The following is a 14,877-nucleotide window of genomic DNA, read 5'->3' on the forward strand; positions in this document are numbered from 1 at the left end:
CAGGCATTGCCTTCACTTGAATACAATTTCAGTGGGTGGTCTGGAGACAATTCATTGGTGTCTCATTGGGTGATAGTGGCATAAGCAATGAGTGTTGTCCAGACAAATCAGCACTGCTGATCTTCAAAACATAAATCTTTTTTAAATTCTCACCCAAACTGACCCCTTTTAACCTGGAGAAAATCTGGGACCTCAAACTCCACAAACTTCCACACTAGATCCCAGTGACCACTAAGCTTTTATGCTATAACAATGCCAGGCTAATATAGAAAAGGACATCTTGTAAATATTGAATGATAAGAGAGGTGAATGGACACATAAAATCTCCACTTGCAGATTTAATTATACTTAATTCAAATTTTTGAAGAGCTGACCACAGCAAGTAAAATGGGAAAGTTCGGGCAGGTCATAGACAGACACATTTGGTTCATATTTGATACTTAGACCAGAACACTAAAAACTGCACTGTTGAGTTTCAAACGTTGTCACAGCAGAACAATACTTGTGAGCCAACATGGTGGAAAGGTTATCGACGATATTCCAGGTTACAAATATTAAATATTCAAATTCAATTTGGGTTGCGCTTCTTTTTTGACACAACATTAGTGGCATTTGTGCATTGAATAAATACCATGAATAAATAAAGATTCAGATTTATAATATTATAAAAATAACTTGTAAATACCTGAAGTGAAACTGCAGGCAACTGTATAACCTTTCTAATCACTGTGCAATGTTACCTCAGTCCTGAAGAAAGTATATCATCAGGCAATGCACTGAGAGTCCACTGGAGCAGAGTGGCACCAGGATCCCCAGCCATGAAACCTTTAAAGTTGGGGTCCTGGTGTCTCTCCCTCCAGCTGGTAGTGGTGCGGAGCTCTACATAAACAGCTTGTCTTGTCTGACTTCCTTATCCACCGAAGTTGAGCAGATTGCGGCTGTTTTCACTGCTGCCTCGCGACAAAAGGCATGGGACCATTTCTCAAAAGCACAGCGCAAGAACATAGACATTTGGCGCAAGCAATGTGAGGTTGGTACTTTTTGTTCCCTTATTATAGTCATGCTGACATCTGTACAGGCTTGAGATAATAGATGTTGATATGAAAGTGTTTGTGGTTGCCTATTCTTATCGTGGCCAACCAAATAGATGTATGATGAGTGAAAATACTAATGTTAATTTACTGCTGAATATTAATATTACTCATCAAATATGTCACAGGATTCTTTAAAGAAACGTGTGGGTCTGGTGCATAGACATATATATATATATATATATATATATATGTCTATGGTCTGGTGGGTGACATGATCTGACCCCTTTCATCCAGCTGTAAAACACCACATGCAGTGTGTTCTCTCCCCCAGATTTAGAATAATGAGTATGTATGCATGTCATTTATGTGTTTGATATAGTATACAAATGCATCCATCCTATTCCCCTCAAATGATAAAGAGAATTCCCAAGCATGTATCTGAAAGCGATGTAAAGGATGTGTGTCTGTGAGGATCCAAGGTCAGGGAACTCTGTGCTCTTTCATTTGGGACAGTCAAGTCAATGAAAGGCCTCATTCCATTTCAGAGTCCATTACAACCACAGGTAAGATTTTCAGTTTGGATTCAACATTTTTAGCAGGTCAAAATCATTACAGTCACTAAATAAACACATTGTATAAATAAATACATTGTATTTATTTATGTATTGTATTCATGAGCCGGTTAAAGAAAACCAGCACATTTCTCTAAACTCTAAAAGTGATGGAAGTCCATCATGAGGTCCCAGCAGCGATGTGTTCAGTGATTTATCACTGGAGTTGAAGCTGCCGCAATAGCAACACTCCAGCCAGGGGTGTTAGGGGTAGGGTGGGATTGCACCATGTTCAGATGCTCAAATGAAAATACTGGATCCTACACGCACGCATGCACGCACACACACACACACACACACGCACGCACGCACACAAATTCAGCACTGCACAAACACACACGCACGCACACACACACACAAATTCAGCACTGCACAAACACGCACGCACACACGCACATTCTTGCTTTGCTCTAGCACAAGTACTGTGGCTATCTTCTCTCTGTCCCTCTCTTTCTCAACCAGCATTTGTCTCGTCACCAAGCTATTGTTTTGTTAAACAGTACAAGATTATTTGAGCTCATCCTTTATTGACTAAGACAGCATTGATAGGGATGTGTGTAATGTTCAAATTTGCCACAGAACATTTGAATGCTAAAAGACATTTTTAGAAGATTTTTAAAAAAAGATAATTTACACAATGCCCAAAGTTTGCAGTTCTTAGTTCTCAGACATAACTGGTATAAGTTAATTTCAAAAGTGACTTTTAAATGATTCATAAAGGTCATTCATAACCACAGCCACATATTCCATACGTATACCTCATACCAAATACTTTGGCAACTTTTCTGTTTAATTTAGGAGTTGCGGAATGCTCACAGTGAAGAAATTATGGGAATACGGCGAGAGGAAGAAATGGAGATGTCTGATGACGACTCGGAGGAGAACCCCTCCAAGAAATTACGCACCGAAGACATGGGTAACACATCTGTAACACATCTGTTCATCATACATATGTTCCTGTAGTGTATACAGTGTCAGTAATCCCACAGTAGCAGGCAGATTTCCTTTACACATTGGATTACAGCTAAAGTTTGAAGTGAGGTGTCAACATGATTCAACATTTAGGTGTTTTGTATGTCTGCCACCACAAATTAGGGACTGACTTTGCTTCAACAAACCATAGCAAAGGAAGAATCCCTGGGACTGCAAGCTCAAATACAATTCACAACACAGCATGTAGGCTCTCTCTTTTAAGAGAACATTTTAGATGTCAAGTAAGAGATAATGGACCCGGTGTGCCACGGTGATGATACGGCCTCAGGACTAAGTGGAGTGTTCTAATTAATTGATGCTTTACACTGAGAGTGCAGAGTAGAATGCATTACACAGTTATTCAATTTCATTTAGTTAAATGACTGTTCTTGTTTTTACTAATTACTGCAACAATTGGGTAATTGTGTATGTTATGTGGCAATTTTGACAGACTTCCCAATATACAGGTGTAATTGGGCCTCTCAGTACACAGGTTATACTGTTGCTGTAAGCCAAGACTGGGAGTGAGGTTTAGGGGGAGTGAATGTGGAAGGGCAAGGTCTTCAGGTTTTAGTCCAGAGTGGGTCTATGCTTGTCTTAACACAGATTACATATAGGTGTACATGTTGTGCATGTGTCTGCAAATGTTTGCATATGTTTGTGTGTGTGTATGAGTGAGTACTGTATGTATTTTGTGTTACATAATTTAGTTTGCTCACATGGTATTTTCAGGTGTTATGTTTTGTATTATATAAATGCTCCTAGACCTGCAAAGATGATGTCATTCTGACGGCATGATGACAAGGCAGATTAGGGATTGCTATTGAAATATATGCAGTTAATGCTAGGATAACCACGTCAATACGGATGGGTCAAACAGGACATCAATCAAGGGTGTGTCATTGACCTCGTGTCCTCTTAATGACGCCTGCCATAACGAGGCCTGCCATAATTCCAAACTGTGTTTGTGCAGAGGAAACAGATACTTGGTTCAGGATGAGTGAGACAGGCAATGGAACACATGTAGGATCAGGATGTGAGACAGGCAATGGAACACATGTAGGATCAGGATGTGAGACAGGCAATGGAACACATGTAGGATCAGGATGTGAGACAGGCAATGGAACACATTTAGGATCAGCTAACATAATGTGGCATGGGAACCCAGGGGTGATATGGGCCTCTGTCAGACTATACATCTGATTAAAAATCAGCCATTTCCAGGGCTTTTCTTTCAAAAACTCTAATTTCTCAGTGATTCCAAACCTTGGAACAGTGGTGTATATCCTATGTATATTAAAGAACAGCAAACAGACATGCCTTAACCATGAGACGGACGACTTTTATTGAGAGAAGAGAAGTGATTCTTTGAGGTTTTACAAACATAAAAATGTAATTGAGTTCAATCCTATAAGGTTATGGGAAAATAATAATCTCATGACAGGCATGTCAATGTATTTGCTGCCAAAGTTAAAGCTAGATGTGATGAGATAGATGTGTGGAGAGATAGATGTGTGATGAGATAGATGTGAGGAGATTCCGGAAAGATCAGGTATCAAAATGTGACATCATGCCTGGGCCTAAAGTATGATGAAGTGAGTTTGATGCAATAAAAAAGATATTATATTTGTGTGATCATTTTAGTCATGCAGCACTGAAGGAGATATTGCTATTATGGTTATAGCCTTCAGAATGACATCATTGGTGGTGCAGACATATCATGTGTAGCTAAGTTACACACTGTAGCATACATAAGCTAAGTTACACACTGTAGCATACATAAGCTAAGTTACACACTGTAGCATACATAAGCTAAGTTACACACTGTAGCATACATAAGCTAAGTTACACACTGTAGCATACATAAGCTAAGTTACACACTGTAGCATACATAAGCTAAGTTACACACTGTGGCATACATAAGCTAAGTTACACACTGTAGCATACATAAGCTAAGTTACACACTGTAGCATACATAAGCTAAGTTACACACTGTAGCATACATAAGCTAAGTTACACATTGTTTTTCACAAGGTTTACACTGCAGTGTTTGTGACCTCTCCCTGCTTCTTTCCCTCTTCCCTTGTTCACTGTTTGTCTGTTTACCTGTCTGTCTGTCTGTCTGTCTGTCCGTCTGCCCTCAGCTGTAGCTGCTCTAAAGGAGGAGAACGACAGCCTGCGCTGGCAGCTCGATGCTTATCGGAATGAAGTGGAACTGCTAAAGAAGGAGCAGGGCAAATCCTACCACAACGAGGAAGATCACATGCAAGAGCAGCAGCTTCACTTCCTGCAGCAGACCATGCAGAGCATGCAGCAGGTGCTCCACGCTTCACACTGACTCTTACAGCAGGGATATTAATTCACACACGCAGACAAATCATGCACATACTGTACATACACACAATACATAAAATAACACACCAGGAAGGTAGGACGCCTGTCAAACACACACACACACACACACACTCGAAACACACATATTTCCATGACTACCTAGTCATTAGAGCTCATCCTACAGCTACATCTGCTAGTCATGACCATGTCAGTGACGATGGTGTTGCCTTGATTGTTTTAACCTCAGCAACTGCTCAGTCTGCAAGAGGAGCTGAAGAGTAAGGAGCAGGAGCTGGAGCAAGCCCAGGACGAACATCGATGCCTGGAGGCAGAGGTCCTCACTCTCAGGGAAAAGCTCCTGAACAACATGGACTGTCAAGAGGGAAGCAACACGGAGGGGTCTGAGAAGGTAAATTACTTTGGCAATGACTGATATCTTCTTGACTGTTTGGAAACCTGGTACTAGCCTGCGGAGGCAGGAACGAATTTGTTGGTGTCGGTGAATATCATAATCTGATATACACTATAATATAATATCTTTACTTTTGTGTTAACTTGCATTCCCTGAAATTCCTTTAAACTCCATCTGCCACGTCCCCAAATATTTTCTCCAGATGCTGTTCTAGACTAGTGGGCTGAAACGGTATATTAATTTGTGGGTGTACCCTTCTACTCTTAGTATTAAAACCACTGTAGTTGTATTCTACATGAAAACAGCTTTATGTGATTCGTTCTGAACTTAGAACAGAATTTAAGAACGCTAAATAGCAGTCGTAAATCGGCCAGATTGTTCTTAAGGGCTGAATTTGTGAGAAATCGTTGGTGATTGCGTTCACATCAATTCTACAGACATCCTCGGATTTAAATAATTATAATAATAATACGTACGAGAATATTTGTATCATTAACAATTATGTTTCACATTTATAGTCATGATTCTACGAGGCATCGTGATGTCCTAAGATAAATAAAAGCACTACACGAACACTGCAAATGTAAGTGAATAAATAAATAAGCACTAAACTCAATCGCGTGGATATAGCCATAGTGGAATAGAATGGACACATCTACATTCTGCGACAGTACCTCCACCTCTGCACCGGTGAAGTGAGGTCTGCGTTAACTGACCAGTGCAGCACCAGTGTTTGCTTCCCGCTTTGACATGACTGTCGATTGTGTTGTTTTCGAGTTGCTTTCGCGTGGATTCTGTTGATTCTGACTGCATACGTCACTACAGTTGCGTGCCCTTATATGGAGCTGGCGGGGCGTGTATGTATGCAAATCCAGCTGTACGAGAACGCGCGTTCAATTTAAGAATCCTCATTCGGGGGAGCAGAGCTGAGAACACTTCGGCTGTGTAAGAACCCATTTCCAGGCGTTCATGAATCAGGCGGAGATCTTTTCTTACGTTGGTCTTTCGGAGTTCGGAAGAAGATATTTAAGAAGACACGTAAGAAAATGTTTGAGAATGAGGCCCATTGATCCCAAAGTGCTACATATGCTATTATTTAGCACAAAGTCAGCAACTTAGAGCAGTAAGAATGCCATTATCATATGTTTTGGTTAAATCAAATGTAAACACACAGTTTTCAAAACCTATTTTTAGAGGTGCTAAGATATAAGAAAAGGTGTAGACACAAGTGCTAGCTTTACAGAGGTATTTCAAGTATTTAAAGCACTTTTATGTAGTTTGGTTACTAAACCTCTATGTGTGACTCCAAACTCCAATGTGGAGTGGTTTCTATTTCAAAGTCAGCGGCCTGTATCATGCACATGGGTGTGAGTCACAGGTATGTCCCCACTCCCTACTGTCAAAGGTAGTGTGACCCATCAGTCTGGATGGCATTGGGGCCTCTTTGCCCCCCACACAACCATTTTGTGAGTGTAAATAAGTGTAATTGGAAATCAAATTATAGTGTGTAGAAGATAAGGTTCCTGGAATAATACAATATGAAATAAACAGAAAATGAACAATAAAAGCTGTCAGTCCATAGAATGGGATTTATTATAATGATACTGTGGAAGTGCAGGCTGTGCATCACTTCAGAAAGAAAGAAATGTCTTTACTATTTGACACAAGAGAAATGTAGCACTCCTCTTTACACGACAGCTATTGCAAGACTATGACACACAATGTTGGCTGCTTGTTTACATTCTTGGGCCATGGAACCGCATTTTGCTGGCAATAGAACTCATGTGGTTGTCATTCAAATTCATTGAAATTGTGTTCACTTGTAGTTAAGTATATGAACTAAAAGACGATTTCTTCTACTCACCCTCAGCTAAAACCATTTGTTCTGTATCTTCTTCTCTGAATAGGGAGTCAATGGATGTGCAGACACCCTCTACCACCAGCACTGCGGCAAGAACCGTGAAGTGTTCATCCAAGGCCCTTTGAGATGCGAGAAGGAGGCTCTGTTGCTAGGTAATTGCATAGTATTGTTGTTATCTCCATATTTTGTATATAACATCTCTAGCTATAGGCAGACCAATTTAAAGGTATATTGTACATGCTGGCCACCCACCCTTAAGAGAAGGCACATTCACATTGTAACTGAAGACCATGGATCATGACCACATGCCTGGACCAGTATTTCTGGTAGCCGGTAAATACCAGTTTTTGCTGCGAAGCTGCATTCAAGGCCAACACTATGGCAGACATGTACGATTTGGATCTTATCTATTCATGTTGAATTTAATGGCCCACCCTACATCCAAATGCCCATCCCACGATTACATCCTGGGAACAGTCAAACTGATCGGAGGACGTGGTCATTCTTCATCAACATCAATCAACAGGCTACATTATATTGGTGTTTGGAACATAGATTGGCATTGAAACACTCGCCGGTAAGTTTCCAATTCGTCCGGCAAAAAAATATTATTTCCACACACCAGGTCGGCAAGGTAAAAAACATGGCGGGAACCCTGCCCTAGAGCCTGTTCAGAGACTCGGCCCATGTCTGCTGTTGTGAAGGTGTGCGTGGGTGCTGATGGAAACATAAGCACTCACTATACAGTATGTCTGACATCATGTTGTGTGGATGATGAAGAGGAGGGCCACTGGACTAGAGTTTGGACGGGGGCAGATGAAGTGGAGGGCCACTGGACTAGAGTTTGGACGGGGTAGATGAAGTGGAGGGACACTGGACTAGAGTTTGGACGGGGGCAGATGAAGAGGAGGGCCACTGGACTAGAGTTTGGACGGGGTAGATGAAGTGGAGGGCCACTGGACTAGAGTTTGGACGGGGGCAGATGAAGTGGAGGGCCACTGGACTAGAGTTTGGACGGGGTAGATGAAGTGGAGGGCCACTGGACTAGAGTTTGGACGGGGTAGATGAAGTGGAGGGCCACTGGACTAGAGTTTGGACGGGGTAGATGAAGTGGAGGGCCACTGGACTAGAGCTTGGACGGGGTAGATGAAGCCGAGGGCCACTGGACTAGAGTTTGGACGGGGTAGATGAAGTGGAGGGCCACTGGACTAGAGTTTGGACGGGGTAGATGAAGCCGAGGGCCACTGGACTAGAGTTTGGACGGGGTAGATGAAGCCGAGGGCCACTGGACTAGAGTTTGGACGGGGTAGATGAAGTGGAGGGACACTGAACTAGAGTTTGGACGGGGTAGATGAAATGTGGAGAGATTCATCTCTGCCAGACGCTTCACTAGCCCCCACCTAGCATCGGCCACAGAGGCATCATGCTCATACCAGATCCAACACAACTGATCTCAGTGCAGTACTGACAGTAATATCACCCTGCACAGAACAACAGAAAAGGCCAGGGTAGACATTGAGGTGATTAACTGTAAATTACAAACCGGGGAAATCCCTGGACACTCTTCCCAGCCACTAGCTTTAAGTATCTTCTCTTTCTCTTCCCTTTGTGAGATCTCTTATGAACAGCCTGGCTTGTGTTATTATTAATCCAACCATTTGCATGCCCTGCTGAAAAATGACTGTCATACTTACTGTATTTAGACAGCGGTTGTCACAGGAGATATGAAAAATGAACAGGTTCTTAGCCATGCTAGAATGGAGATCTCAGCCGAGGCTTGCTTGTTTTTCCCCCAGCGGTTGTTTTTTACATTGACATTTACATTTACAAAACCAGAGCAGACATCTTTTGCCTTCCCCCATCTCCAGACATACTGCTCTGTGAAACAAGGCCATGTGGAGGGAACTGAATTAGGTCTCTCTACAACCGGTCGTGTTACACCGTATAAATCAAGGAAGTAAATATTGGCTTTCTACCCTCTCCAGGGACGGCACTATATTCTCTTTCCCCCCCTTCCTACATTACCAATGTGGCTTTTACTGGGCCCCTCCAAAGTAATCAAGTTAAGTGCTGATTTCTGCTTGGAGCAGCAGTTTTATTATTGACCTGGCTGTACTTATTTGTGAGGGTAGCCTTACACCATGCACATAGGAACGCTCAAGCACACACATTGACTGCATCTGTGTGTGTGTCTCTCCCCTCTCTCTTTGCAGGAATTATATCCACTTTCCTCCATGTTCACCCATTTGGAGCCAACATTGAGTACTTGTGGTCATATATCCAGAGCTTGGACACAAAGGCATGTTTTTGGATTATTATGATTTTAGCTATGATGTTATGAGAATATTTTTTGTATAAAATAACAGAAACTCTAGGACTGAATTAGGGTTACAATTTGGCTCGGATTTCATTCTTGAAAGAACACCATATGTAATGATTAAACAGGATTTTGGGCATAGGCTTTTCTTTTATCTAATTGATTTCCTCAGCTCTAAACTCAGCTCTACTCTGCTGACTCATCAGCATGTAAAAGGCCAAGAGCCCAGCTGGTTGGACTCAGAGCCACGGAAGAGAAGCTGGCCCCCTTGACCTCATCCCATTTAGCATAATCACTGACAAATTTGACTGACACTTTGTCAATTCTCAAATCAGTTTTGTGTTGAATTGAAACTACATATGAGTATAAGTGTTTTCTACCCATCACTACACACTTTACACCTACCCTGTAAGGACACAGAGCAGAGTGGTTCACTGACTAGGGATAATCTGTTAGATTACGTGTACTGTCTGTGTTATTGAGTGTGTCCCTCTCTGCTACTATATCTACAGGTCTCTGCAAGGGAGCTTGAGCGCCTAATGTTGCGACTACCAAATATGTTCAAGCAGGAGTTCAGCGGTGTGGGAGCGACATTGGAGAAGCGCTGGAAGTTCTGTGGCTTTGAGTGCCTGAACTCGGCATAACCCCCACAGGCCACTCACATCAAAGGACTAACTGCCCCAGGAAGCGGTGACTGTAGAGCCAGGGGTATATCAATCCTAAACCGGAGTTTGAAGGACCCACAGAAAGTACAAGACGGGGAGGTGTCATCATGGCAGCACTACATGCCAGAGCAGCCACAAACAAAGGCCATTACCCTGTCGGCTGTTGCTTAGACACAAAACCTGCAGCAGAACACGAGGCAGGAGGAGAACGAGCTGCAAGAAATCAGGACAGATTCATTTATTTGACTGCATTTTTTCTGCAGACTTCTGGGCCAGTTATGCAACTCCACTGGCAACTGTATCCTTCAACCAGAGGAGGATATCAATGCATCAATCAAGGGGTTCTTCAATTATAAATACAGTCTGGAAGTTTGGAACTGTGTACAGATGTGAGACAATGACCCTTTTTTTATCCAAATATACAGATGTGCTTTAAAGCTGTTCATTAAGATTCAGATTTTTACATATGCAGTATTGCAGTATATTGTGAAATACTGCCCCTAATGTTGTCCAGGTAGAGGACAACTTCCTTGCCTGAATATTTCAGAGCTTGCCCTGCCGTGGTCTTACATGTTGTGTTGACAGTGTACTTAATCTGATGTTTATTCTAATGTGTTCTAATAGGTTGCTGACAATATCTGTGTAAATTATTTAAAAGAAAAATATTTGAGAATAACGTAAAATAAAGTGTTTTAATCCCAGACATTGCCATTCCACTGGCATTCTTTCCTTTTCAAAGCTTGGTTTCAATTGACAGTCTCTGTTGAAATCCCCCCTCACAGCTTTTTTTTCAGTACAGTGGATCTGACATGTTCATTTTGATCCATATTTGATCTGGAGTTGATAAACATCCAGACAGCATGTGGGGCAGAAGTCTCACGAAGCGTTCAGAATATAACAAATGGTAAATTATTCATAGAGGGGAGGGAACATTCCTTCCAAATATGTGTTGAATATGATTCTTTTGATATTCATGTCAAAAACTATGCCATTTAATTTCGTGAGTGTTAAACCAGATTAATGTGAACAGATCTGTATATATGGCAGAAAGTTATACTGCAATAAAAACAAATAATATTATATGTATGCACTATGTAAGTATAGTATGTGAGAAATGACGGATTATGGAACATTCTTTTCTGCTAGTTTTTCTAGTGTTTACTGAAGCCTCTGCTTTTGAGTTGACAGAAAAAACTCAAATGCTGTGTATTTCTTTTTAACCTTCAAAGGTGGTGCAGTTTTTAAGATGAATATTACAAAAGCTTTTAATGGTCTGAAATCTGTGTAGACTACTGTTCAAACGTTTGGAATCAGAGAAATGTCATTATTTTTTTCTAAACTTAACTTTGTATTATTATTATTATAAATTATTATTATAGCTGAAGAACAGCTATAGACTCCCATGTTCTGCCACCATGTGTTCCGCGTGCAGCTGAAGGAAGCAACCAAAGTCTCCTTCTGTGGGCTACTTGGGGATCTGGAGAAACACCATCTGTGGGTTCAATGGCCAGAAAGAAGGTTTCTTCTTTTCTGTCATTGTTTGGAGAAAATAATGCTGTTCAATGCAAATAATTGCCAAGAAACTGAAGATATCTTACAAAGGTACTGTATGAACTACTCCCTTCACAGAGCTGTGTAACCGTGTTCTTACCAAGATAGAAAGATGTGAGAGAGAGAGAGACAGAGAGCAGGAGCCAAGAGAAGAGTAAAATCAAGAGTAAGAGAAGAGTCAGAGAGAGGCCAGAAAAGGAGAGCAAGGGAGTAAGAGACCAAATGTCTCAAAATGGCGGCTTAAACACAATGATCTCCATTTCCATGAATTTCCATGCCCCACTCCAATAGTATTGTCCTGTGTCTTAAGACCATGCCCCACTCTAATGGTATTGTCCTGTGTCTTAAGACCATGCCCTGGCTCAAGTGACCCCCTGGTTGGCTGTTTGCAGCTGAATAGCACAGAGGTGTCCTGGAGGCTGATACTGTATGTAGAACTAAAGTGAAAACTCTACTCAAATAATACAACTACAGCAGGCATTTCAGGTTGCAATGAAACCATGATCAGACTGCTGCCCATTTTTCTACAATAGAATAAAAGTTGTTGGAATTTCAGAGCATATGGTTCCAGTGTTGCAGGAGCACGTGGCTTTATTTTATAGTGTCACCTTGTGGGTGATGTTTGGAGGCTTATTATCAAACAATGAAATTCAGCAGCAGGGGCCTCATGTACAAACATCAAAGTGTATGTTAAATAAGTGGACATATAAGCATGCGTAAATGCTACGCTATGAAATACATAGCCTAATAATAATGGTAACTTTAACCTTATTACAGGATATTGCCAACGGCAGGGCTAAAAGGGAACCGGTATGTAGAGACAGCATCAATTTTTTAGGCCAATGGTGATGACTAGCTTAGAGTAAGAGCAATTGTTTTCGAACCCTACTGAATTGGAGTCGAATGTTGTTAGGAATCATACTCTGTACGATCCCTTACCAGTCCTTTCCACACTGAGCTTCTTGGCAACAGCGGCATTCCAGAGGGACCTGGCAGATTGGTCAAGACTGTGGCAGTCAGTCATACTTGAGTCATGCAATGGCAGCAATATGGAACCGGATCATCAGACAGGTGTATAAAGGTCCGACATGAAGTGGTTGACTAGGCTAACAGTAAAGCACAATTTGCTGGGAGAGCAAAACATAAAAGGCATTGTCGTAAGTAGAATTTGACGTTGTTAATAGAAAGCACTCTCACTCTGCTTGGAGTCAGCTGGGTAGAGATAGAATAAGGAGGGGGGGCCAGGTGAATGAAACATGGCAGATACATTCGTACACGTATCAAGATAAGCATGCTAGCATACATGTGGTAAATCGACACAATACATACAAACATAACAAATGGTAAACAAATGGTATATACATGATACATACAAAATTGATAGTGGATATGGTGAGGAAAGAGCATTCAAGTATTGTAGAACAGCTAAGTGTGTATACAGTGTGCTCCTAAGGTTACTGTTCCAAGGGTAAGTAGAGCAGTGAGACTGAAGACTATGTTGATGGTGGCAATGATTTACATTGCAGGTAGAGGGCAGCACATATGTCTCTTATAGCGTGACCTTTGCCTGCAAATGATTATGGTTGTGAAAACATTGTTCCTCATCATCATAACCAATAAGTCTCTTTCTTCCCCTCCTACTCTAGACTGTTTCCGCTGTGGGATGCTGCTGTAGTCTCTCCACCCTCCTACTCTAGACTGTCTCCACTGTGGGATGCTGCTGTAGTCTCTCCACCTGATCTACTTGCAGAAACCCTCTGCCTACACCTACCCGTCCCCACCACACTGCCGTGCACTCTGTAAAGCGCCTTGAGACTATTTGATTGTTTTGGCACTATATACATCAAATTTAATTGATTTGATTTGTAACAACCACTACTCACGATGTGACTGCCTATACTTTAACATTTTCAATAGACTAGTCATCACCTGTGCTTTGTGCTGAGAAGAAGCAAAAATTAGAACGAAGTTCTGTAAGACAGTGGAGAGACTACGACCCATGACAAGAATTTATAATGATGTTAATCTGTTCTTACAGTTTTAAAAACTCAACTTCAAGATTTCAATCTTTAGTCTATTTAGCCTTTGCGTGACAGCCACAATGGCATTTTACAGTTTTAAAAACTCAACTTTAAGATTTAAATCTTTAGTCTCTTCAGCCTTTGCGTGACAGCCCCAATGGCATTTTACAGTTTTAAAAACTCAACTTTAAGATTTCAATCTTTAGTCTCTTCAGCCTTTGGCCATGTTCTTGCCGGGTGTTGGATTCATCTCTGAACACAAACAAACATCCTTGTGGACAAAATCAAACATCCTTGTGGACACAAACTCTTCGCTCACTATGTGTAGCAGCGTATAACAGGGGTGGAGCTAGGAGTTCAAAACATTCAGGGTTTAGCCAAGACCTGTAGGAAGATCCGGTGCATCATTATTGCATATTTATAAGGATGTAAAGGAACCCCTAAATGCGTACTGAGATTTGCAAATATTTGTAAATATGACACTCTAAATATGTAATGAGATTTGAAAGTGTATAGAGATTTGTATATGTGTAGCCAAATCTGTAAATGCACAGACCTGAGGAAATGTGGGTTGGCACAACTCAGAAGTAGAGACAGTTCACTGGAGAGGAAAAGAGAAGAAACACTCTCTTTCCTTCCCTTCTTCTCTATCTATCTTTCTAAATTTCATTCTCTCTGCTTTTCTTTATCACCTTCTCCATCTCAACTGCCCTCACAGGGCTTTGCTTCTCGTTCCCTTCCCCCTCTCTTCTCTCTGCACATCCATTAATGTGTTTTTACAGAGAAAGATATACCACTGTCTATCTATTTCATTAACTCTTTATAATCTTTATGTCCTTATCACCTTCCCAGTCACAAACTCCATACTGTCTCTGTCTTTCTCTCTCTCTTTAAATCTATCAGTATTTACACCCCTCTCTCCCCTCTTTCTTTTTGCCTTCCTTCTCCTTTGTCTGTCTCTCTCTCTTGTATGCATTCAACTGCGATAAATGATCCAAAACATAAAGTCCTGTTTTTCTGTTTCTCCAAAGTTTAAGAATGTGCCTCTTTACTTAACAGGGTTGTCTTATCAAATGCAGTTAGTCCATATGAAGGTACC

General features: G+C 41.4%; 1 protein-coding gene across 2 annotated transcripts in view; it reads left to right on the forward strand.

Moving 5' to 3' along the window:
* Positions 1-10,909, forward strand: part of enox1 (ecto-NOX disulfide-thiol exchanger 1) — a 51,905-nt gene extending 40,996 nt beyond the window's left edge. For both annotated transcript variants that reach the window (XM_031561123.2, XM_031561130.2), the window contains 7 exons: positions 924-1,030; positions 2,444-2,561; positions 4,762-4,934; positions 5,199-5,360; positions 7,271-7,376; positions 9,438-9,523; positions 10,054-10,909. In XM_031561123.2, the coding sequence (XP_031416983.1) occupies positions 924-1,030; positions 2,444-2,561; positions 4,762-4,934; positions 5,199-5,360; positions 7,271-7,376; positions 9,438-9,523; positions 10,054-10,185 (884 nt within the window). In that variant the 3' untranslated portion in view covers positions 10,186-10,909. The remainder of the gene's footprint in view (positions 1-923; positions 1,031-2,443; positions 2,562-4,761; positions 4,935-5,198; positions 5,361-7,270; positions 7,377-9,437; positions 9,524-10,053) is intronic.
* The last annotated feature ends 3,968 nt before the right edge of the window (positions 10,910-14,877 follow it).

The sequence above is a fragment of the Clupea harengus genome, chromosome 2, assembly GCF_900700415.2.
Source record: "Clupea harengus chromosome 2, Ch_v2.0.2, whole genome shotgun sequence".
NCBI lineage: Eukaryota > Metazoa > Chordata > Actinopteri > Clupeiformes > Clupeidae > Clupea > Clupea harengus.